The sequence below is a fragment of the Poecilia reticulata genome, chromosome 13, assembly GCF_904066995.2.
Source record: "Poecilia reticulata chromosome 13, P_reticulata-male-v2, whole genome shotgun sequence".
Classification (NCBI taxonomy): Eukaryota; Metazoa; Chordata; class Actinopteri; order Cyprinodontiformes; family Poeciliidae; genus Poecilia; species Poecilia reticulata.
The window spans coordinates 8,449,058-8,475,369 of record NC_088842.1 but is presented as its reverse complement, the minus strand read 5'-3'; the positions used below and the strand labels follow the sequence as shown (position 1 = coordinate 8,475,369).

Genomic DNA, 26,312 nt, shown 5'->3' with positions numbered 1-26,312 from the left:
TCCTTCAGCTGCGATCCAGCTGAAAAGCAATGAAATTATCAGTACAGACATTTAAAAAATGAAACAAATGGAACACTTTCTTCTCCTTTATTTTTTGCTTATCGTTGAACGTGACGAGTTACGGGAAGTTGTTGGGAAGATTCACATCGACTCTGGTTCGTTTCAGCCATGTGGTATCGCTTACAGATTCTGAAGCGCTTCAGCGCGAGTTGGAGTTCCTTGGGCATTCGTGCATCCGGTAGGCACACATGTAGAAGATACCTAGAAAGAACGCTTGATTAAAACGAGTGAAATATATTCATGCGTGTACAAAAAAAGTTAAGGTTTGCACCTGAGAAAAAGGTGAGCACCACCGCCACCCAGCCCATAATGTAGGACCAGGAGAATCGCCAGCTGCCATAGCGTTTCCCGTAGTAGTTGACCGTCACCCCCGTGTAGACGGCCATGGCCAGCAGCACGAAGAAGCCTGCGTGACGGATATTCAGCAGTTACCACCTTCAGTTCGGCACAAACAGAGAGAAAGAGAGCAGCGCGTGGTTATTAGCGAGTAACTTACAGGAGATGAAGAAGAGGATCCCGGCTGCAAACGTCTTGTCAAACCCGTCGAAGGAAGAGTAGTGGATGAAGGCCATGATGCCGATCACGATGCCGATGAAACAAGCCAGCAGGGAGAGGATCATGAAGGCCCGAGTGGCGTCCCAGTACGCTGTGGGAGGAGAGAGATGTTTCTGTCGGTTTGTTTCTGGAGAAAGCGGACAGAGTTTCGTGTTCTCGGCTACATGACAGGAAAGCTTTACGTGCTTCTCGGGGTCAAAAGGTCACCGTGGGGAAAGAGGAAGCGGCCACGAGAATGATCCGAAGAGCGCAGTGGTGCAGGTGAAAAACATTTACTCAGTCAAAGTAAAACGTGCTAATATTAAAAGCTTAGTTTTCTTAAGTCTTAGGTCACAGGTATCAAACTCTAGTCCTGGAGGGCCACTGCTCTGCTGCACCACACCTGAATAGAATAATTAGGTCGTTAGCAAGACTCTGGAGAACTTATCTACACAAGAAGGAGGTAATTAAGTCATTTTATTTCAGTGTTTTCCTGTAGTAAATCTAAAAACTCCAGGACAGCGGCCCTGAGGACTGGAGTTTGACACCGCTGTCTTAGGTCATTCTATATGCTACATCAGATTGAACTGAATGTTCTATTTTTATTGTTCTTTGTAACATTGAAATTTTATCTCACATTGTAATCCTTGATGACCCATGAGCTGCTGATCTGTGGTGGGTTCTGTATTCACTGTGCTTTTTGTGTCTGTTTTTCATTTGACTTATTATTTGAAAATCTATTTTTTTGTGTGTCTTTATTGTTTTCAAAGTTGTTTTTTTTCCCCCTTAACTAACTTTGTTTCACAATGTGATGATTGTAGGTATACAAAACCTTGGCAGAAAACTTTTTTTTTCGGTCTTTTGATGTCATTATTAGGGCTGAAGCGATTAATCATGAACGATCGATTGTTGAAACAATCGTCGACTAATTAAGTAATCGATGATTAATTAACTGGAATGTACAGACTCAAAAATAGGCCATTTGCAGAGAGAACAACACAGTCAGAGCAAAATTTAGGCCAAAACTCTATAAAAAATCATGCATTTTGCATTTAAGATAAAAATAAAATGAAAAAACACCTCTGTAAACATGTTCTACCAAGAACTCCTGAAGTGTCATAGAATATAGTGTTAGCTTCACATGGTCCAAGTTCTATAAAAAAAACAAAAATCCCTTAAGTATCTTTTGCTGTGTAATTATTAATCAGTTAATTCAAAAAATAGTCTAATAATCTACAAATGAATCAGTGTGCACAAACTAAAGGACTGCTATATTATTACATTTCAGCCAAAAAGTTGATTTTTTATTTAAAAATGTTTTTTTTTTTACAGTAACTGAATTCTAAATATATATATATATATTTTAAATGCATTACAAATAGTGTATTAAAAAAGTGGTCAAATAAAAAAATCAGCAAAATGTGCCAATTTTTTGAATCCGATTAATCAATCAGCTGTCTGAATGATCAACTGACTAATCTATTACTGAAATAATCATTAGTTACAGTCCTAATCATTATTGTTCTTGAATTTATATTTACAGATTTTTCTAACATTTTTTCCTTCTTTATCTCACAATGTAATCGTTCAGAGTTTCCTATTTTATGGACTGTAGTTTCATTGCTGCATCTACTTACTTATTGTTCTACAGTACGCCGTCATGTATCACAATAAGCTTACGGTTCTATTGGTTCAACAAGGTAAAGTAGCAATCAGAAGAAGTTTGGTCCACCGATTTTACATCTTTCTGAAACAAAGAGACTTCAAAAGTTTTTCCATCTGATCCATGATGCGCCTTGGACTTTCACTGTTCACTGGAAAGCAAACAAACCTGATTGCGACACACAGTCAGACACTAAAACACACAACGATCCCCAGCCAGCGTGGAGCGAGACTCACCAATGCTGTCAGTGTGCGTCATGCACTTCCCAGGCACACAGTACCGCCACAGGCCCTGGTGCATGTAGTTACTGGAGTGGCGGTACTGCATCCAGTAGTCTGTTGCTGTAGAAACGATGAGGAGTATGTTCCCGACTCCGGCACAGAACAACCCGCCTCCCATGAAGCTGTACATCCTGCTGAAATATACTGAGAGGGAGAAGAAGAAGAAGAAAGGGCAGGTCAGGGCTCGAGACGGATCCGGACGGCGCTGCTTCACTGATTACAGCCAGCGTTCGGTGTGACAACTCAGAAATATGGAAGAAACCGGGAAAAGATGCATGAGGGAACTTGGGGGGGTAAATAATTCCAGAAGTATCAGCCCTTACTCCACATGAAGAAGCAGGCCGGTTTGATCTAATACCTCGTTGACCTTTGACACCTTCAGAGTGATGTTAAACATGTTTGACTGAATAAATCAGGAGGCTTTCCAGGAATACCAAACAGGAGGCAAAATGAGCCAAAGAATATTCTTGCTTGCTTAGATTCAGTGGAGCATCCATAAAAACATGACATCTTCTTGGAATATGTTATGCAAAGTGGACCTTTCTGGCATTTTTATCCAAAAAAACAAAGAAAAAACATCACATTTCAATTCAATACGTACATTAGAAAATAACTATCAAAAATGCAGATTTGGAAAGGACTCGACTGCATACCTTTGCGTTTTGTTCTTTTCCTCGGGAAATAGTTGAGGGAATCCAATATTCCAGGTGGTCACAGCACAAAGCAGCCCGGGATGGCAGGAAAGTTTTGTTTGTGTGCAGGAAACCGAGCGAACAAACGGATCGGCGGGACAATGGAGCCCTGCGGAGCCGCAACCAATCACAGCGGGTGAGTTCTGTGTTTAAGGGGGAATCTGCTGAAAATACAAAACGCCTCAGTTAATACTGATGACGGGGGGCTTTTCTTTCAAACCCCACACAGTAAACCCGTGACCTGCAACAGGCCCAGGCCGGTGCAAAAACAAAACCCGTCGTAATACAGCAGTTCAGTCGTTTTTTTTCTGTTTTTTTAAATATGTTTGCAAATCCCTTCTCGGTAATTATTTGTCTGCGCCAGACCACCCGGTCCAGATTATTATTAATTGAAACTGCGCAATTTGCATAAATTCCAATCCATAATTTCTTCCCTCGGACATTAAAGTTTAAATGGTGAATACATTAGAGGAAGTGCACTCGCCGCGCTGTTCCTGTTCATTTCTCTGCGACTCTTAATGAAAACTGAAAGACAAATTGCTGCTATCTTTGATTTATTATGCGTTAAGTGCTGTATTTTCGAGAAGCCGCCTTTTAATTGGCACTCAGCCGTCCCGGAGAAATGAAATGAGTTTAATTGCAGATGAAAAATTGCTCAGACATTTATTTAAAAAACACACACACAAAAAAACGTATATAATTATGACCAACATTGAATGCGAATGACTTGGCGGAACAGTGTGGTGAGTAAAATGAAGGGAAGATGATTCGGGGCTTTTTGTTCAGATTTATTCTTGTAGAATTAAAAAAAAAACAAAAAAAAAACAACAACGCTGAAAATATTATTTTATTCGTTTTTCCAATAGTCTAAGCATCTGCACTATCATGCTGTTGCACAAAATGTGGAAGTATTCACATTTCTGAAACTTTCTCACATTTGTTTCCCATGTGCAAATACAAAAATGTTAATGCACATATGCATTAAAGTACAATTTGGGTCACACTTGGCCTTGATAAAGACTTCCATTTGTTTTTTCCTCCTGCTTGGCTTGGAATCAGCAGAAAGTTATACATATAAATTATACATTTATTCTCTACTTATGGATTCAGAACTAATTTCTTTTCTTTCTTTTTTTACTGCACTTTGACTTTTTTAACCCACAAAGTTTAAAACTATGTATTATCTTGTGATTTGTGCTGATCTGACATAAAATCTCAGAAAAACCCAAATGTTGTGGTTGTGACGTGACAAAGTAGAGACAATTTTAAAATAGTTTCACAAGTTTTTCTTTAAAATGAAACACGCAGCAAGTGCATTTAATTGTTTTTTCTTAAGTTAAAGTAGAGAAAATACTTCTTGGTCTGTTTGAAGGAAACAAGCTGTGGGAGACAGAAATAAATTGCTGTCATTAGGTGTATTGAACGCACCATAATGGAGGTTCTGTAGTTCGGCACAGCAGCTTTGGACTACATTGATTTAACTACGGTTGCCAGGGCAACACTGTAAAGCAGGAGCTTTGAAGCAAGTTGAGTTCTGCGTTTCCCTTAGTTTTTTTTTTCCATCTACACAAAGAGACCACCTTGAAAATAAAAGAAATGTCCCCACGTCACCACTAGGTGGTGCTTTCCAGTTACTTTTCAATGCTGTACTCTCTGCTGAACGTTCACCTGTTTAGAGATTGCACAAATATGAAAATGACATTGCTTGAACTTCAAAGGTTTTCATGCTAAAACAACACGACACATGTAATTGTCAGAACACGGTATGAGTTTACCGTACAGCATAATGAAGACGGATCGTCTGTCGGATCTGATTGAGCTCCATTTCATGCTTGGGTTGAGCTCTGGAGAGATTTCGCTGTAATTGAGCAGCGTGGATGGTATTGTGATAATCATGCGTATAACCTGAGAAGCAACTTAAAATGTATGCATGGTTTGTGACGCATCGCAGATTTATTTTATCTCTCCGTCTTTACAAATCACACTCAGACTAAAAAGTTTGACTCTGTCTCGTCGTTCCAGGGAGAGAATGTTTTTCCCCCTGGAGTCTTGGGGATCGTCAAGATGTTTTGTGGGTAAATGTGAGACTTATTGTCTTCTTTTCAACCAAGTGAAATTCATGAATCATGAACACTGAGGCAAGCATGACCTGTAGTGCCTCACTTGTTGTTCTGAGTTTTGCTAAATTAATTGTGGATGTAATTTTAGGAGGAAAGGTTTTTGGCTGTTGGTGTTTTCTCTATTTTTTGCGTGTTGCTGCTCTTACTGTGCTTCAAAAGTCTTAAATTGATGAATAGATGTTTGATTTTGTTTCTCTGCGGCAGACTGGCGACATGTCCAGGGTGACCCCCCCTCTCGCCCGCAACGTTAGCTGGAGATGGGCACCAGCAACCCTAACGATCCCACTAAGGGACAAGGGTGTAAAGAAAATGGATGGATGGGGATGGATGATTTTGTTTCTCATGTGTTTTATTTTATTATGTTCTTTCACTCGGCGCAGGATGTTTAGCTTTTTTGAAATCTTTTACCCTGCTTCGTGATGTCAGGCAGGTTCTATGACGTAACTTTCTTTTTGGTAGAGCAAGAAAAATTAAGATTCAATGTGTTCAAAGTCACAGTGAGACTCAAGAAAGAAAGACCTTACAAGGGCAGTAGCCCAGGGCAACAATGTCAAGGGGGTTCCACTGTTTTTCTTTTCTTTTCTTTTTTTAATGAATGTGTGTTTTGCAAACATTGTACATGAAAATGTACAAAGTTTCATATACAAACATTGTATATGAAACTCTTAGGCTTATATCAGGTGAGTTGTGTAAACATTTTGAGATTTTTATGAATAAAAATAATACTACAACATGAAGTTATAGTAAAGTTTTTTGAGGATTGCAGCGTTGAACTACCTGGGTAGGGGTCATGTTAAACCTACTGTGCATCAGTTCTCCTGTATAAGACCATTTAATGTTAAAATCGTAACCCGCATGCCTAAAAGCACAGGATTGCACCACCCACCTGAATCATGTGACCTGTTCAAGTTACAGTGGATTACCGTCATCCCCCTGGCCTGGTGGGACCCAGATGGTGTTAGCTTAAGACGACGGAGTCCAACATGTTTTCCACACTGTCTGAATGTCTCCCTGCTGCAGTGCTGCAGCTGGTTCTTCAGCTAATAAGATCTGCACATGGAAGGTTCACCCAGTGGATGACAGAGCTGACATAGGAGGGGGGGGTGAAGAAGCTTTTCATATCCCAGTGCTGTCACGTTTCGGGGGCTGTACTCCAAGATGAAGGCTTCCCGCTCTCATTAAGCCACGTTCAGCTTCACAATGCTGCAATCTGAGGAAGGAAGGCATCAGCTCGTGCACACTTTCTCGTAGATGAGGCGTTTTTCTTTTTTTGGAAGGAGGGGGCGGGGGGAGCGGTTCTCGGAACATGATACAACGTACCAGGAGTTTATTCAGACTTCAGGGTCATTTGGCTCCGGTTGAAAAACTTGAGCTCATTCCTTTTTCTTTTCTTGCTACAAGGCCTCTCTGAATCAGAGACACAAACTTATTTCATTGCACCTTCAAAAGAGGTTTGCTATGGTTACATGAGACGGAAATTCATTTTGGAGCAAACGGCTCCACGCAAACTTGTTTGGGTCTTGCAGAAGTGTTTATATTGCTTTAGCTTTTTTTTTTCTTTTTTTTTGATTTCTCAAATTAAAACCACAGACTTGTGAATTTAAAATAATTCAGTTTGACATGTCTCTACCAAACACACACACACGACTGGAAAGTGGAAGGAAAACCAAAGATGAATTTTGACATTTGAAATAAAAACCTGTGATGTTTTTATTCGGCTGCCTTTATTGTGCAAGTGGTCTTCAACCTGTGGCTCCGGAGCCACATGTGGCTCCTTTGAAAAGTCCAAAGGAGCCACTAGCTAAACATGAAAACATACAGAAAAGAAACACACACACACACACACATACAGGTGCACTTTCCAAATATAGATACTCTTAAGGTTTTAGGCTTTTCCATTGAAGTCTTACATTAAATATCCACAACACAAAGACACTATTATGTAGCAGTAATATTTATTTCTGATCTAATTATCTTGGTATTGGGCTGGAAACTACGTGGAGCACACTTTATCTAACCTCTTTTCTTTATCTTAACACTCACAAATACAAGTTAAATGGTTGTTCTCTAAAATTTACAAATTTCCTGTAGTAGATGTTTATCAAAAGGATCATGGGACGTTGGCAGCTCTTTGGATTGCAAAGCTTGCAGACTCCTGTCCCAAAATTCATCTAATATAGTCAAGAGAGTCAACCTGTGTACTATTTAGTCTTAGTAAAAGTGTATTTGTTCTGTGAATATCCAGGAATTGAGGTAGATTTAATCAGGGTGTGGAACAAAACAGTTGGTACTAAACAGGAACCAGGTACGGTTGATTTTCCAAGGAAGGTTTTCCAAACTTCCTGGAGCGATCACAGCCTTCCTGTCTTGTTCGTTTGTGGAAACTTCTCCGTGTCCAAGTGGAGTTAGATCCCTCCGATACCTACAGATCTCTGCTTACAGATCAAAGGTGAAAGACGCCAAGATCCTCAGTGTTTTCTCAGACACTAAATCCTCCAGTGACACTTTTTCCCCCTTGCATAGATGAAAGCATCATCATATATCAGTGCCTCTGCTTTCTGCATAATTAAACTCTTCAATGTGCAACCATGTTTGTAATGAGGTTTAGGCAATATATTGTAACCCTGCTATTAAACATGTGCATCCTGCTATTGCTGACAGTCTATTCACGTCCCCACATTAATATTCTCAGTCACATGAAAACAGAGCGGCGCTTATCTTAATTGTTTTATTTATACGGATCACACCGACACACTAGATCACTATCAGCAACAATCACAGCTTTTTAGCATTTTTTACATTTTTGGACAGTTACATGTTTTCCCTTAAAGATCCTGAGCAAATGCTCCTAAGCTCACCAGTCATTACTTATATGAATGCTAATACGTGATCAATAATCAGGATAAATCACCCATTCAGAAGAGACAGATTTACTCAATTTCACAGAGTCAAAGTCTCAGACTGAGTGAAGTTCGATAGCATGTAAATGATGAAAACGATAACATGACACGTGGGCTGCACAGTGGCGCAGTTGGTAGAGCTGTTGCCTTGCAGCACGAAGGTTCTGGGTTCGATTCCTGGCCCCGGTCTTTCTGCATGGAGTTTGGATGTTCTCCCTGTGCATGTGAGGGTTTTCTCCAGGTACTCCAGTTTCCTCCCACAGTCCAAAAACATGACTGTCAGGTTAATTGGCTTCTCCAAATTGTCCCTAGGTGTGTGTGCATGGTTAAACAACCACACAGGACAAACATCCTGTGTGTCTCTGTGTTTCCCTGCAACAGACCTGTCCAGGGTGTACCCCACCTCTTGAGGATAGGCTGGAGATAGGCACCAGCACCCCTCCCGACCCCACTAGAGACAAAAGTGTCAGAAAATGGATGGATGGACAACGTGACACGCAAATGGTTTCTCCCAGTTATTATTTTGCGTATTTGCCGATGTTAAACTGGTGGTTTTTAAAACTTTGTGTTATTTTTTAGTCTTATATTTTATTCTACCACCAAACACTCCACAGATCCTATTCATTTAAAATTCAGGCAGGGAAATTCCAGATTCCTCAGCGTGAAACAGAAGTCGCATTTTAGTGCGACTCGCAAAAATATTCACACTTGAAGAAAAATAAATCACATTTTCTCTCATTATAGACACCACCAGCTTATGGGATAGAACAACACAAGGTAGCAGCACAATTGTGAATTTGAAGTACAGACTATTTTTTTCAGCATTATTTTCCAAATAAAATGTCTCAGTTGTGTTTTCAGCCACAGATTTTAAAGTTAACCTAGATCTGGACTTTGAATAGGCCATTCTGTTTGTGTATTTTGAGCCATTGTTGCTCTGTCTTTACATTGATGGTTCTTGTCTGTCAATCCTCAGGGCTTTTTTTCACTTTTAGGCACTGACAGGTTTTCTCCCAGGACTGTCCTGTATTCAGCTCCGTCTTACTAACGTCTACAACCAGCCTTCCTGTCTGAACTCAAGGAAAATAGCCTCACAGCAGGATGTGGCTGATCCTTTGTTTCTTTTTCAGGAAGATGTGTTCAGGGTGAGGAGCAGTGTCAGTTTTCTGCCACACACACAGCTTTTTGTATGTAGGTCAAAAGTTTAAATGTTTTCATCTGATAGGGGCAGTTCGTTTCCCCACGCGACACAATTCCTGAGGCTTTCTTTCCTGCCTCTTTTTCTAAAAAGAAAAGTGTAACTGTAATAGCTGTCCTGTCAACATTAGTCACTCTCCTGAACTTTGGATTTTCTCAGCACCTAGAAAGTGACCACGGACCTCCTGGCTGCTTCCTTTTCTTTTCCTCTTTCTTTTCTAAATGTCTCTTGTCTGACAATGTAGCACGTTTGTCTGAGTGCTAATGGAGACGCCCAACAGCTTTAAAGAGAGAGAAAAAAAGAAAGTAAGAGAGGTGGCAAACAGCTAAAAGGGAAAGATGAAAATAAGAATAGAGGGGAGAAAAAAGGATGAAGGGAATACAAGAGAAGTTTAGTTATAAACCTGCGAAAAGAGAAAAAAATGACACATTAACCAGTGAGAAACAGATGCTTTTATAACAGCATGGCTGAAAAGAACCAGGCTATTAATACGTGATGTATTCAGTGGCAACCAACGCCCGAGATAGTGTGTGCGTAAACACCTGAATTCAAACACCTGTGTGTGAGTGTGTGTGTGTGTAGTTTTATACCAGATACACAGGACCACTTTCACCATGTTTATCTTCTCCTGGTCCTGATTTTTTTTTTCTTTGCACTTCTGTTCTGTACTAGTCAGGTTTAGAAGTGTGGTGTGAATTAAGTTTTGGTTAAGGTTAGAGTTAGGAATAGACTAGCAAAGGTGAGGACAAATGTCTGGGTTGGGTATAAATACAGTTAAATGAATGGAAGTCAACAGAAAGCCCTAACATGGGTACAAATGCAAACTAGTCTGTTAGACTGTGTGGGTGTGGAGTTTCTCCATGTGAATTTTTGTGTGCGAGGAGTCACGGACCCCAGGACCTGAGACAGACAGGGATCAGAAAACACAAATCCCCCGGCCCCTCTTCAATGTCCAAAGCTCTGACTCGAGCTGCAGTCTTCAGTTTTTGAATCTCCACAAGATTCTATAATGGACTCTGCTTTCGTTGCTTGTGCACTATTTTCAATCACACTGTTTCTTTCCACTGAACTTAAAATGCTCGCTTATCGTCCCCCTGCTAAAATAATGGACTAAGTCGTTTTTTGCCAACAGTGATTTTGAGGGAAAATCCCCCAAAAAACTTTAAGCAAAAAATGACTTAGGTTTTTAAAAAACTTAGGCAAAAGGTTTAGAAAGGTGACCTTCTCTTCAAAAATGACCCTGTGTCACTTACATCTGTTCCCAGGATTGTGCAGGTCGCGTGGGCAATGACAGTGAGACCTGGAGTGGCGTGGTTGGGAGGGATGGCCCCCCCAATCTGAACTCGAGTGGTGTTCTGTTGTTGGACTTCTGTGCTCGTCACGGATTGTCAATCACAAACACCATGTTCAAGCATAAGGGTGTCCATATGTGCACTTGGCACCAGGACACCCTTCGATGATCGATTTTGTCATCGTTTCATCGGATCTGCGACCATATGTCTTGGCCACTCGGGTGAAGAGAGGTGCGGAGCTGTCCACTGACCACTACCTGGTGGTGAGTTGGCTCCGGTGGTGGGGGAGGAAGCCGGTCAGACCTGGCAGGCCCAAACGTGTAGTGAGGGTCTGCTGGGAACGTCTGGCGGAGTCCCCTGTGAGACGGAGCTTCAACTCCCATCTCCGGCAGAACTTCGAACACGTTCTGGGGGAGGTGGGGGACATTGAGTCTGAGTGGAACATGTTCCGTGCCTCCATTGCTGAGGCGGCTTTTCAGAGCTGCGGCCGCAAGGTTGTTGGTGCCTGTCGCGGCGGCAACTCTCGAACCCGTTGGTGGACGCCTTCGGTGAGGGATACTGTCAAGCTGAAGAAGGAGTCCTATCGGGCCTTTTTGGCCTGTGGGACTCCAGAAGCAGCTGATGGGTACTGGCTGGCGAAACGGCATGCGGCTCGGGTTGTCGCTGAGGCAAAAACTCGGGCGTGGGAGGAGTTTGGAGAGGCCATGGAGAAAGACTTCCGTACGGCTTCGAGCCGATTCTGGTCCACCATCCGGCGTCTCAGGAGGGGGAAGCAGTGCAGCACTAACACTGTTTATAGTGGGGATGGTGTGCTGCTGACCTCAACTCGGGACATTGTGGGCCGGTGGGCGGAATACTTCGAAGACCTCCTCAATCCCACCAACATGCCTTCTGTTGAGGAAAGGGACTGGGGACTCGGGGTCGGGCTCTCCAATCTCTGGGGACGAGGTCGCCGACGTGGTCAAAAAGCTCTGGGGGTGGATGAGATCCGCCTGGAGTTCCTTAAAGCTCTGGATGTTGCAGGGTTGTGTTGGCTCACGTGACTCTGCAATATCGCATGGATATCGGGGGCAGTTCCTCTGGATTGGCAGACTGGGGTGGTGGTCCCCCTGTTTAAAAAACCTCGGATTCAGGAAGAGCAGTGTGGTTTTCGTCCTGGTCGTGGAACACTGGACCAGCTCTGCACCCTCAGCAGGGTCCTGGAGGGTGCATGGGAGTTCGCCCAACCAGTCTACATGTGTTTTGTGGACTTGGAGAAGGCGTTCGACCGTGTCCCTCGGGAGGCCCTGTGGGGGGTACTCAGGGAGTATGGGGTACCGGGCCCTTTGATACGGGCTGTCAGGTCCCTGTATGACCGGTGTCAGAGTCTGGTCTGCATTGCCGGCAGTAAGTCGGGCTCGTTTCCGGTGAGAGTTGGACTCCGCCAAGGCTGCCCTTTGTCACCGATTCTGTTCATTACTTTTATGGACAGAATTTCTAGGCGCAGCCGAGGTGTTGAGGGGATCCGTTTTGGTGGCCTTAGGATCAAGTCTCTGCTTTTTGCGGATGATGTGGTCCTGTTGGCTTCATCAGATCGTGATCTGCAGCTCTCGCTGGAACGGTTCACAGCTGAGTGTGAAGCGGCCGGGATGAGGCTCAATGCCTCCAAATCCGAGACCATAGTCTTGAGCCGGAAAAGGGTAGAGTGCCTTCTCCGGGTCGGGGGGGTCGTCCTGCCTCAAGTGGAGGAGTTTAAGTATCTGGGGATCTTGTTAACAAATGAGGGAAGAAGGGAGCGGGGGATCGACAGGCAGATTGGGGCAGCATCTGCCGTAAAGCGGGCGCTGTATCGGTCTGTTGTGGTGAAGAGAGAGCTGAGTCAAAAAGCAAAGCTCTCGATTTACCGGTCGATCTACGTTCCCACCCTCATCTATGGTCACGAGCTTTGGGTCATGACCGAAAGAACAAGATCCCGGACACAAGCGGCCGAAATGGGTTTCCTCCGCAGGGTGGCTGGGCTCTCTATCCCTTAGAGATAGGGTGAGAAGCTCGGTCATCCGGGAGGGACTCAGAGTAGAGCCGCAGCTCCTCTCCGTCGAGAGGAGCCAGTTGAGGTGGCTCGGGCATCTGATCAAGATGCCTCCTGGACGCCTCCCTGGTGAGGTGTTCCGGGCACGTCCCACCGGGAGGAGGCCTCTGGGAAGACCCAAGACATGCTGGAGGGACTATGTCTCTTGGCTACCCTGGGATCGCCTGGGGGTTCCCCCGGAGGAGCTGAAAGAAGTGGTTGGGGAGAGGGAAGTCTGGGCCTCCCTTCTGAAGCTGCTGCCCCTGCGACCCGACTCCGGATAAGCGGCAGAAAATGGATGGATGGATAAACATTCCACCATTTGCATAGAAATATAAATATATTGTAGGAATTTCCCTTTTTAACCAAAATCATTAACATAAATTAACTTTTCAAAAAATCAGAGATTACATAATTTAAGTAGAAAACTCTGTTTTCTCTGTTTTCGTCAGGTCTTTTCTGATTGGTCTGTTAGAACGATCCTTGTCCAATAGGATTCGGGGCTCAAAGATGGCAGACAATAAGTTCGTTTTTACCAGTGGATTTCTGCTGAATCAACAAACGCAAAATGCATTTCTACCAATTACCAATTAGAAAACTACCTCACAGGTTTCTACAGCTGTAGTTAGGAATGCTGGTCATCTTAAAGATCTTTCCTTAAATCTTTCCAATAATAATAATAATAATAATAATAATGATAATAATAAATAATCAGATCTGTTCTAACGCTCAAAAAGTTTCAGCAGCACAAGTTTTTCGAGCACTTTTGAATCGTGTTTCGTTCCAACTTTCATGGAAGCGTTTCACTCGGCGCTGAGGCGGTGGCACCAGCTGACTGGAAAATCCAGGCTGGCATTGTCATCCGCAGAGTCCCACTGCTACCAACACAACTGCTATTCTTCTGTCACAGTTAGTAGATTTCACACTCTACGCAAGAGGAACCTTTATGTAACAAAGCCTTTTATTTATTTATTTATTTTTTTCCCCCAGATTTAAAAATGAACACACTGGTGATCTAACACGGTTACACAGCCACACGGGAAGGTGAAATTAAAAACACTGACACACACCCACACCGACATCATGAGATTTAGCTTCATGTCTCTCTTCCCTGCTCCCGTCGTTCATCAAAAACAAAACAAAACAAAAAACCCGCAGCATCATAGTTTGACGGTCAGGAGTAAACAAAAGATACATTCATTAATCTGCTGTACAACAACGCAATACTTCCATTTCATTCCCTTTAGCCTAAAAATACCATACGTTTCTTTTCTTAGTAATATATGTGATCACCTCTTCTTTTAAAAAAATTACAGAGGAAGTCTTTGTACACAGGAAGGGGGGGTGAGAGAAATCACACGCAAGAAGAAGAAGAAGAAAAAAAAGAAGATCCCTAAAGTAAAATAAAAAGAGAATACAAGTAGCTTGTGAAAAGGCAGATGGCAAGCCTTGACGCTTTTCCTTTTGTCTTCGGCTTTTCGGGGGATGCCATGGCAACACATTGATGATTCGCGGAGACAGGAAGTCAGGGAGGAAAGGAGAGGAGAATGTCACGTGGTGTAATCGGCGGCTGTCTATATGAGATTCTGCGGAGAAAGCCAAATGAAAAGAGTGCGTGCGGTTAGACGAGCAGAGACATTAGCATGCAGATTACACGGAGAACAGCTGTGGAGATCAAGCCATGTGAAAATCCCTAAAGTGGGGAAGTAATGAAGCTCACATATCATGTTTCCCATTTTTAAGATTTCGTTTCAAATCAGAAATTCGTCTTCACTGAGGAATCAGATCCACTTGTAAGTAACTTGAATCTCTGATGTTTCATGTTAGTTGCTGCTCTTCAGGTGTGCCGGGCAACTTTACATTCTCGTCTAAAGTTGCTCATGTTGCCAATAAAACACTCAAATAAAAAAAAAAAATTCTCCTTTTTGTGGAGAAAGTCATTTTTGATATAATCATAAAAGTAAATCTTATGCTTTTTATTTTTTTATTTTTAATGTCTAGATCTTGCAACAGGTACTGGAAATTTACTCACACCCTTGAGATCAAAATGTCTCCCCATTTATCATTGCAAAAATATCTCAAACTCGGTTTTACCACAAATTTTCAATTTGATTTGTGTCTGGACTTTGACTTGGCCATCCAAACAGCCTTTCAGTATCTACATACAGGTCCATTTTATTTACGGGGATCAGAGTAAAAACAAAAAATGTGGAGAAAAGAAAGATGTTGAAAGTAGCGCTGAAATGAATTAATCGTGTTATTCGCGATTAATCGATTATTGAAATAATGGCCGACTTATTTAGCAATCAATTAATCGTTAGCTGGAGTACACGGCTTCTTAAAGTACAACATTTTCAGAGCAGTAATTAAGCCAAAACTGTGCAAAAATATACACGTTGCATTTAAGATGAAAACAATATTGGCTGTAAATATGTTTGATCCAGAAGTCCTTCAGAGGTTAGTTTCAGATTAACCTGGGTCAAATAAACAGATGAGTCCTACACTGTACTGATGTTAGTCAAACAGAAAGGGATTAACTTATGTCAGAAATATATTTTCACCTGCAGATTCATCCTTTGCTACAAATGATTAAAAGCTTTCACTTAATGAATGTAATTTTGTAAGATTTTAGGCAATAAAATGTTTAGTTGAAAAAGAAACTATGTCTAATACTGAATCAAATAAGCATATGTGATAAAATGGAAAATCTCAGAAAAGTGCCAATTTTTTAAAAATCTGATTAATGACAAGATTTTCAGCAGATAATCCACAAAAACAAATATTAAAGTCAATGCATGTGTAAAGTGTTGCAGCGTGTCATTTAAACACATTAATACATGCACACTTCACAAAGCTCACTGCTTGCAAAGTTGAGACGAATTCGTGGCCGACAATATTTGGATTTGTAAGAAGAAAAAAAATGTGTCCAAAAAGCTGAGGAAAACATTTAAAGGTACGGAATACCTTTAAATGAGCTTTAAAAAGTTAATAAGCATCAAAACACCCTCATAAATCTGTTCACAGATTTGGTGGAGAAAAACCTCACAGTATCAGTGGAATATTACTACATCCTCTCTTAGCTGAACATCTGTTGTTGGGTATTTTTAAACCACAAACAACATTTTATCTTAAGGCAGCAGAAGGGAAACGTCCTTCTGAAGTTAAACTCGGAATGACTGTCGGTGTAATTAATGTGCTTGATGTATTTTTAATATGTTTATTAAAAGTTTGCAGAGAGTCTGCAACAACAGATGAGATTTACAGTGAACCTCAGAGATCTGCATAACCCAGTTAACAACCCACAATTGTGTAACATAAAACAAATGAGAATAATAAATCCTTTCAAAACATTTTCCTTTTTTGGAGTAATAAGCTATAAGTGTTGCTCAATTCAAAAACGGCAAAGAAGAAGAAGAAAAAAAGACCCTTTAGCTAACACTTTACTGAAGCACCTTTAAATAAATCTACGTAATACACATCTATACACATAACACTAATTATAGTAGATCAGATTAGTTAGACACAGAAGAAGAGTGAAGAAAACTCTCCACAATTACAAATCTATATATCATATCATAAAAAATAGGAGAAAAAAGTGTCGAGGTCACAAAGGTGGCATTACGAAACTGCAAGTTTCTCTGAAATGGATGAGCAGACGACACAAATGGTCAGGAAGGAAGGTTGTCAAGAGTCTGACAGGAACACTGACGGCAGAGCAGGTTCTGGTCGGGACCATTTATGTTCTACATGTGACAAAACTCTCCTCCTCCGTTCACATGACCAACACCTGAGGCTGTGAATCAGACGCAGTTTCTGTCAAAAAGAAAACTTCCAGTCTAGGCGAAACTCTTCTAAAAGCTTCATCTGATGAAAGCAGAGCTGAACTCTTTGGGCCACAGCTCCTAAATATTACGTTGACGCAAAAATAATACTGAGCATTATTTTAAGAAACCACTTCCACAGTGAAACATGTGGAAGAGATCACCTTGTTTCAAGGGAAAATTGTTTTTTGTTATCGATAATAAAAATATGAACACATAAGAATTTTAGTTTTCTTCACATGTGCATAAAACAAAAGAAATTAAGATCATTTATTAAGTTGTCAAGTTAAACAAACATGAACAAAGCAAGTTTCACTTATGTCATTAAATTACTTGTGACCGCTTAACTGCTGTTGATTTTTTGTTGTTTTTTTTTAAGTTGGAGAACCATTCTCTTTTTTTCAATATGAGATGAAAACTGAAGTTTTGGGACGTTCTAGTGGGGTACAGCAAATAAAATAAAATTAAAAATAGAGATGTTGACTCTTGTTTTCCTGCCTATGACTTGAGCGTGATTCCCTGCAGGGGTCATGCAGTGGGGAAGCTAAGCATTTTTTCAAGTCAGGGCCAGTGGCCCCTTCACTCCCCCTCTGGGGGGCGCCACTGCCAAGAGAAGACCAAAGGTTCTTTAGCAAAGTTTAAGTTTAGGGGGAGTGAACAATTATACAACCAGGTTTATGAAGTTGTTTTTTTGTATGAATTTCAGTACGTTAACAATAGAACAATATTGAAATAATTTACCGTAGTTGGTTATTTTTAGTTGCTTCATAAAAATCTGACATTTTAACAGAAATATATATAAAAAAAATTTAAAGCCACTGTATTTAAATTTTATACTTCAACCTATGATTTCCATATTGAAAATATGTTTATTGGATAATTGGCCAGTGGACTGAGAGCTGTACTGGATAAAAAAAATAAACTCTAGATTCCATCTTTACTTATTTACTTATAAATATTTATTGGAGACGGGCCTGCTTCCTGCAGAGTCTCTTACGGAGTTGATAACAGTTCAGTATACAGTTCAGTATCTGCTATGTTCAGACTTACCTCATCTCTCCTCTGAGCAGCGGCGGGCCGAGGAAACGCCCGTCCCCCCAGGGACCCGTAGCCCGACGTCTGGACCTTGGACAGCACGTTTGGCTGTCCGTATGGGATTACATTCTCATCTGCTGAGGGAAAACAAATCGCTCAAATTTAAAGTGTTTTGGCCCCTGAATGACTGAAAACCGAGATCATTTACCGGAAGCTTCACAACAATATCAAATCAAACCTGCCAGAGCCAGTTTGTCATGCTCCATTTTTGTTTTCTTGAATTTTTCCTTTTTTTTTTTTTACCTTGTGATAACCACTTTGCAAGTCCCCCCCTCTGGGGTGAGGAGTCGTCTCCTCGCTTCAGGAGAGCGGGCAAATCTCTTCCCTCTCTTGTTTCGTTGTCTGTTTGTCTGCGACTCAAAACGTCCACAAAGAGCTGCAGGGAGCCGTCTGCAGAGGGAGGGGCCGGTGGAGGGGGGAGCTCTGATTCATCAGCGATGATTAAAAAAAAACACACACACAGAATTTTATCTTAAAAGGAATACTCTGACATTTCGGGAAATCTGCTTATTCACTTTCTCGCTGCCAGTTAGATGAGCAGATATCACTTTTGAGGCCGACTTGCTTAATAACGGGACGCAGAGGGGGACCTGAAAGCTCAAAGTGTGAGCCAGTGACTCTGAGCGCCCTGGTTACCCATGATGCATCATGTTATTTTAGTGACTACAGCCTCTTTCAGGACCATTGTGACTTAAAGTGTTTGCACATGGAGACCAGCGATTACTCAGATGGTGAATGTGCCAAAGTCAGATATCTAAAGGAGGGATTCCCTAACTTTTCCATCCTATCATCCCGCAAATAACATTAGCTTTGAGCGAGGACTCCCATTGCAAACCAGTAGATAATGTTACAAAATACGCAAGGAAACACTGAGTTTCCTTAAAAAGCACCTTTTATTCACCATTTAGTCATTATTACATTTGTTTAGCTTAAATGCTGCTTCATGCTGTTTTTAACAGCAGTGTGAGTCGCAGTGACGCTGCTGGACGCGGTCTCTGGTCTTTTTCTTGTCAGAAACTTGTGCATTTTGTGCTTGAGGAGCAAAGCAGCTTGATGACTTTGACTGAAAGCCAAGCAGAGAAAGGTATGGAAGGGGATTAGGGCCACTAAAAATTAAAATTCTGAATTTGTTTTCTTACAATTTTCAAAATTCAATCTCCTGAGATCAAAAGTCAGAATTCTGAGAATGAAGTCAATGAAATTGAGTTTTTTAAGTCGCTCTACTCCTACTACTAGAGATATATTTTTGAAAAACAATTTACAGTTTGTGATTATAAAAAACTATGATTGAAAATCTATGATTAAAACTTTAATATATTCACTTTAAAAAAAAATCTTTTTAGTACCTTAGGGATAATCAATGACCTTTTCATTGATTATCTGTCTCAAACTGTCACCACATGGTGACATTTTTAACAAATATGTTAAAAAGCATTTTAACATATTAAAATATGTTAAAGTTACATACTGCAGCTTTAACCAGCTAGAGAAGCGCCATTACAGAACACATGCATATATTACACATTACAGCCTGCGACTTATGAAGGCTGCTGGTTGTGCCTGCAAACCACACTATTCAGGTTTTTAAAAAAAATGCTTATTTGTCAATGTTCCTAACGTTCCAAGACAGTTTATTAAAAAAAGCTCAAGAGTTCAAAGGGCATGAGAACTTCTGCTAATAAAACTGAAACAAACCGAAGCTGATGGCTGCTGTTTAATTCAAAGAGGTAATAATAAAAGAGCCATGTTTGTCAGATTTGCTCTAAATAATTTAGAGAATGAACAGCGTTCTCTTAACCGGATTAGAACTGATTAGTGTGGCTCAGGATGTACCTGCCGCGTCTCCGTGCCTCTCTCTCCGGCTCTGCCCGTCCCTCGGCGCTCTCTTCTTACTCCTGGGTTTTTGCGCCGCAGCAGTCGGGCTCGACTCGGCGGCCACAGCAAGAGATTGTCCTGACAAGAGAGCATGCTGACGTCATCCTTTAGGGAAACTTCACACAGAAGCCAAAACAAACAAAAAAATCCCCTATGAATAAATGCAACACGATTTCCTTTCTGCTGAGTAACAACCGGAAAGTAGATCCTTCGTGGCGCGGCGCGGTCGTGTGAGTCCAACCTTAACATTCGAATTAATTCAAACTGACCTTTGTCGAGACTTTCTCCCCTGAAATTATCCGCCCACTGGCTGCTGTGGTTGTACAGATCACTGGCTTCCAGCGCCTGGGTGTTGGTGAATAGATCGGGGTTGGACTGGGACACCTGGCTCTGCTGGTGGCGCACCAACAGGTCAAAGTGCTGGACGCGGGGGCTGTCGCTGGGCTGCGGGGCGTCATGCTGAGGGGAAGGCGTTACTTCCTCTGGTCTGGACGGCAGGCCTGACCCTTCCTCCCTGTAAGAGTCCATCAGGTAGGTTCTGGCCGGAAGCGGAGGACACCAGTCATCATCTTCCTCCTCGGAACTAAACGTCGGGTGGAGAGAAGGCGGCAGGTGAAGGAGTGGCTTTCAGGGAAACACTCTGTCTTCTTGCTGCTGATTCGTTTTCAGTAAGATTTTAAAATATAATATAGGGCTGGACGATATGGCTGAAAAAAGTACCACGATACAAGCGTCTCATTTCAGTTAATCTAAATAAATATTGATTTGTTTTAAGTATCTGAAATGCTGCCAAACTGGTGCCGTTATCTTTCCTCTTTTATCCACTCAACACCAGTTTTTATTTTTTAGCAGTTATAAGCCACGGTAGTGAAACATGAAACTGCTGCTGCGTACGTAAGTCACTCAACAAGTTGTTGCTAGGTAACCACAGAGTGAGTGAGTTGATGACATTCACTTATTAGCTGGTCGCTAGCGGAGGTTGAGCGGCTAAAGTCTTTCCTCTGCCTACATCTCCCAGAATGCTACGTGGATCTGGATCTGAGTTCAGTGAATATTCTATGTATTGAATATTGAATATTCAATCAGGTGTATTATTAATTGATATTGATCACGTGTCTGTTGCGATACATAGTTATTGATTTATTGTCCAGCCCTAATCTTAAGCTTCAAAGGGTTTATTTGATATCGCAAACAACTTTGGGGATCAGCAAGTTTCATTTTTGTGACAATTTCATCGAATCCCCAATTGGTCAGAATTATGTTTACATACAATAGATCAGGGTTGTGCAGCTTTTGTAATCCAGTAATCAATTTTGACCCTCTGCCTAGCTAAATAAAGAATATTTGTTCTCATTTCATTTCTAGATATTAAAAAAAACAGACATGTTTTGTATTATAGTGGATGGATAAGTTTTCTTCCAGAGGATGTTGGCATGTGTTTATTTTATGTCCTATAAGGTTTTGTTTGTATATACTTAATGTCTGCACGCTGCGAGTGAAATTGAAGTGAATATTTTTGCTTTATGGGGAAATTTTGCCCCATAAAGCTGATTCTGATTGTGCAAAAACACATAGCTGGTGTTGGTGGTTGTAAGAATGATGACGTATGCCTTTAAATTAACATTACACTCAATGTGACTGATGGCAGAATATAAATGTGTTCTGACTAGAAATGAAGGAGCAAAAGACATAAAAATTAACCAAATATTTCCAATGTAAAACATTTTTTTAAACAACTGATTAACGCAGCAGCGTCCTGCTGTTTTCACAGTACATGTGGAGTGTCCCATAAAAGCAGGGCAGATGTAATTTAAATAGTGCCCTCAGGCTGAGCCGTAGAGGAGAAGCCGCGTTTGACCCGACATGGAAAGAATAATAATACACACAAGCAAAGTGTGCAAGCGGCTCGACCTTCAAAACCCACGCCGCTGTGTTCTTTGGCGTTTTTCTGCATTCTGCAGGTGCAGAGGAGATCTGATGAATCCTGATTCCTCTTCCCAAACAATCGGATTTTATTTGAGATATTTTCCTATGTTTCCTAAAGAAATACTCTTTTTTTTTCAATGCACACGTTCAGCATTCAAAATGAGACTGTGCCACACAACAAAAAACACAAAATCCTATTAAATATTTTTGGTCTAGTTTCTAGTGCAAACAACTTGATACACTTGATATAAGTAACTTTTCAGCAAGATATAGAAGCTTGCTTAAGGTCAATATTTCTTAATATTGATTTTAAAAAAGCACTAGTTCCACTGGCAGATTAGTTCACTTATAGCATGGGCGAAATGTCTTGAAATAAGTGCAATAATCTGGACCTTGTATATTTTAAATCAATATTAAGGCATTCCTGACTTAAAACAAGCTCATATTTATTGCTGGACAGTTACAGTACTTGTAAGTTAGTTTTGTTATATTTCAGGTAGGTGGGTATTTATTGTATTGTTTATCGTGAACAATTTCTTGTCGTAATAAAAAGTCTTAATTATCACTGTCACATAACGATAGATTTCTGTTGATGTTTAAAAAAAAATTTTTAATTTTCTTTTTGACATTTTCTCCAGTGTTTTTTCCACTGAGACATCAGAAAAATATCAACAAATTCAAAAACAGGATTAAACAAAGTCTCTATGTGTAACTTAGTGACATAAATCACGTCTCTTTAAGTATGTGGCATCCTGAAAAAGCTTCATTTCATTAAGAATGTTTTTCAAGAGCAGTATTTATGCTTGTGGCGCCATGCAGTTACCTAAAAACTGGTAATAAATGGATCTCTATCATCATTTTATTGTTATCACAATATTACCACAAAATATTGGGATAAAAATCTAAGTCCATATCGCAAATTACATGTGTACCAAAATATTTGCCTTAGAAACCAAAAATACTTGGTAAGATTTTGTGTTTTTGCAGTTGCATCACTTTACTTTTCTTTCTAAATTATAGCCAGAATATTTGCACAAAACTCAACACCGTCCAGTTAACACTTCAGAGCAACCAGGGGGGTCAACAAACGAGCAAAGCAGGAATGAATCAGAAACACTGTTCAAAGTTCTCATGAAATGGAAGCAGTAAAGAAGAACGAGAAGACGGGCTCCACCTCCGTGATGCCTGTTGTCATGTCAGCGCCGTTGGGGCTATTTTAATGATGGACGTGTCATTGAAAACGGAAAGCACTAATTCAGCCTGTCAGATGGAGCCTAATGTCATTACAAAAGACACGGCGCAGTCAGAACAGCCTTTCCGATCCCCACCCCGTTATGTCCGCAATCTAATGTGTCAGAAGTGGTTAGCGTGGACGCTTCCCTCCGCCGCCTCGCAGCGCAGTCGCCTCGTCTCGCCGCCGGTAGACACACAAGTGTTAATTTGCAAACTCCTCAGTCCACCAAACTTCACTTAAGCTTTGCTTGACTGCCTTGGCAGCATTGCGGGGCAGCTTTGATGCCCAGCTGCCTTAATGCCATCTGTCAGAGAAGCAGAGCCAGAGGCCTTCTCTAATAATAATAAAATTAAAAAATATATATAAAACCGCCGAAGAGCCAAGTGTTTCTGGAGATATGAGGAGTCTGAAAAATGAACGCGGTGATGAATGTTACCTGTGCTGTGCCTCTTCTTTGTCTGGTTTTGGATGATCTCTGCCCTTGTTGGGCGGAAGAGGAAGTGATAAAACGTCCACCCAGGTGAGAGGAGCCGGCTTGGACAGGGATCCAGCCGATGCCTGCGAAGCCAGTTTGTCTAATGACAACAAAAACAATAATAAAAACAATAATTGTATAATCAATTTCATTATTGATTCATTCCAGACATGTCACAACCATTGTGCCGAGCACATCCATAGTAACACTAGTATGAATCTGTGTTATACTAGTAACACAGATTATATATATATATATATATATATATATAAAAATTGCAAAATTGCCACCGATCATAATCGGCTGATTCATAACACTAGTATGAATCTGTGTTAACTATATATATATATATATATATATATATATATATATATATATATATATATATATATATATATATATATATACTCCTGATCAAAATCTTAAGACCAGTCAAAAAATTGCAAGAGTTTGCATTTTGCACTATTGGATCTTAAGAAGGTTCTAAGTAGAGCTTCACAATATTAAAGGAAAAAATCAGTGCAAGAGACAAGAACTTTTGAGGGGAGAATTTTCTGAAAACTGCATTTACACTCAAACATGATTTTTTTCAGCTGATCAAAAGTGTAACACCATAGACTTTAAAAGCAAAAATTTGGATTCCATGTCATTTTCTGTCAAGTCTTTACACTGTCAAGACTTCCTGATGGCAAAAGCAAAAAAGCTCACTGACTTTGAACGTGGTAGGATTGTTGAGCTGCATGAGCAAGGCCTCTCACAACGTGCCATCGCTGCTGAGATTCGATGCAGTAAGACAGTCATTTTGCATTTCTGAGGGATATGGAACAAAAAAGTCAAGTGATTGGCTGTCCGTCAAGACATGGGACGATCCTCTACCCAAATTAAGGCCATTACTGGTGCTGACTGCAGCCCAATAACCATCAGACGGCATCTGCGAGAGAAGGGCTTCAGAAACAAAAAACGTCTTCAAAGGTCACGTCTTCTTCAACGCCACAAAATTGCCCGTTTGGACTTCGCAACGGTGCACCAAACATGGGACATTGAAAGGTGGAAGAAAGTTCTCTTCTCTGATGAGAAAAACTTTTACCTTGATGGTCCTGATGGCTTCCAACGTTACTGGCATGACAAGGAGATCCCACCTGAGATGTTTTCTACACGGCACAGTGGTGGGGGCGCCATCATGATTTGGGTTGCGTTTTCCTTCAATGGAACAATGGAGCTTCAGGTTGTGCAGGGGCGTCAAACAGCAACTGGCTATGTGGAGATGTTGCAGCGGGCTTCCCTCATAACTGAGGGCCCTCGTCTGTGTGGCAATGATTGGGTTTTTCAACAGGACAATGCTGCAGTTCACAATGCCCGCCTGACAAAGGAGTTCTTCCCAGAGAATAACATCACTCTTTTGGACCATCCTGCATGTTCCCTGGATCTAAACACAATTGAGAACATTTGGGGATGGATGGCAAGGGAAGTTTACAAAAATGGACATCAGTTCCAGACAGTGGATGCCCTTCGTGAAGCCATCTTCAACACTTGGAGCAACGTTCCCACTAGCTTCCTGGAAACACTGGCATCAAGCCTAAACGATTGTTTGAAGTCATCAATAAGAATGTTGGAGCTACTCATTACTGAGTCCTTTTTTTTGACACTTTGATTTCTGTTTTGGGGGTTTTTCGGGGTTTTTTTTAGCTATGGTCTTAATTTTTTTTCTCTTACGCTGATTTCTTCTTTTAACATTGTGAAGCTCTACTTAGAACCTTCTTAAGATCCAATAGTGCAAAATGCTAATTCTTACAGTTTTTTAACTGGTCTTAAGATTTTGATCAGGAGTGTGTGTATATATATATATATATATATATATATATATATATATATATATATAGAGGTGTGCCGATCGATCGGCCGCCGATCATAATCGGTCGATTTCCGTGAAAAAGTGTATGATCGGTGATCGCCGATCACGGTCTCTTGTTGCCGATCACACAAACCGATCACCTGCATCTCATTTCGCAGCCTGCCTGTTCAGCTGGTCTCCTCTTTCCTTCACTCTGCGCAAACGCGTAGCAACAAATCCTAAGCGATGTCGTGTGGAACTATATCGCACTGAGTGAATGGGGAAGTTTGCGTGTTGCAGCGGAAAATTGAAGCACGTTGGGGTGAAGCACGTCTAAATGCATCAACACGACGAATCTAATATGGCATAAAAACAATGTCATACTTGACAGAGTTTGGCTACATCGAGGCTCAGTGCAGTAAAAAAGACACATGGAGGAACAGATAGCAGGTAAAGCAGCGCACAGCTACAAACTCTCACCCGGATTAGTATGATGGTCAGAAAGCTAAACAAATAACCAGCAAAATTATTTAAGTCTTAGAGCTGCGATGTGGTTCTGCTCTCGCTGTTGAACCGCTGCTACGCGCTACAGGTAGTAATATTTCACAGACTGAGCGCCGCTTCTGTTCCACCTGGTAGTGACTCACACAGAAGCTCTGTTTAAAACTGCAGCATCCAACTTAAAAAAAAAAAAATTACATACCTATTAAAACTTTCGCTGTCCGAACATGAGACAGATAATCTCTGAAAAAATAATCGATCTCTGTTCTGCATAATTACGCCGCTCAGTCAGAAACAGCCAATCAGAACTAGCAGTAATCAGCTAGCAGCCATGCTATCAGGAAGTTTTCATGCAGTAACTCTGGATTGTTTATTGTAATGGATCCTGTATTTGTCTTTGAATGTTACGTTTTATACTTGAATTTTTTGGCAATGTTGAGAGGTTTTATTTTGACTCTTTACATTATTTAGCCTCTTCAGAGCCTTCATATGTTTTCAGTCTGTTAAAGATAGTATTACCGATAGCAGTACAATTTCCACAATGCCTGCTTTGTTTTTTTTCTTGAAAAAAGTTATTAAAAACAAGTTTTTGTCTAAATTAAGGAGAATTCATGGCTCCTTTTTCCACATAATGTAACCGGTAGTGCTTATGATAAAAAAAATATATAATTACGTGATCGGTATCGTTGATCGGCCCTCATGGGTGATCGGAATCGGCAGGAAAAAACCTGATCGGCACACCTCATATATATATATATGTATGTGAA

General features: G+C 41.0%; 2 protein-coding genes across 3 annotated transcripts in view; both read right to left on the bottom strand.

Annotated features, from left to right (window-relative positions):
* Positions 1–73: 73 nt before the first annotated feature.
* Positions 74–3,361, bottom strand: lim2.3 (lens intrinsic membrane protein 2.3). The gene is made up of 5 exons (XM_008425020.3): positions 3,192–3,361; positions 2,494–2,682; positions 557–706; positions 332–466; positions 74–261 (listed from the first exon to the last, which is right to left on the bottom strand). Exons 2-5 carry the CDS (start codon positions 2,666–2,668, stop codon positions 200–202), a joined length of 522 nt encoding a protein of 173 aa, XP_008423242.1. The 5' UTR covers positions 2,669–2,682; positions 3,192–3,361; the 3' UTR covers positions 74–199.
* Positions 3,362–13,726: 10,365 nt separating this feature from the next.
* LOC103474211 (roundabout homolog 2) overlaps positions 13,727–26,312 on the bottom strand; it is a 100,505-nt gene continuing 87,919 nt past the window's right edge. Inside the window, exons 22-27 of one of the 2 annotated variants that reach the window (XM_008425015.3) lie at positions 23,175–23,313; positions 19,848–20,161; positions 19,537–19,656; positions 17,947–18,126; positions 17,659–17,780; positions 13,727–14,373 (exon numbers count right to left, since the gene is read on the bottom strand). In XM_008425015.3, the coding sequence (XP_008423237.1) occupies positions 14,362–14,373; positions 17,659–17,780; positions 17,947–18,126; positions 19,537–19,656; positions 19,848–20,161; positions 23,175–23,313 (887 nt within the window). In that variant the 3' untranslated portion in view covers positions 13,727–14,361. The remainder of the gene's footprint in view (positions 14,374–17,658; positions 17,781–17,946; positions 18,127–19,536; positions 19,657–19,847; positions 20,162–23,174; positions 23,314–26,312) is intronic. The other variant, XM_008425016.3, reaches the window with a different exon arrangement.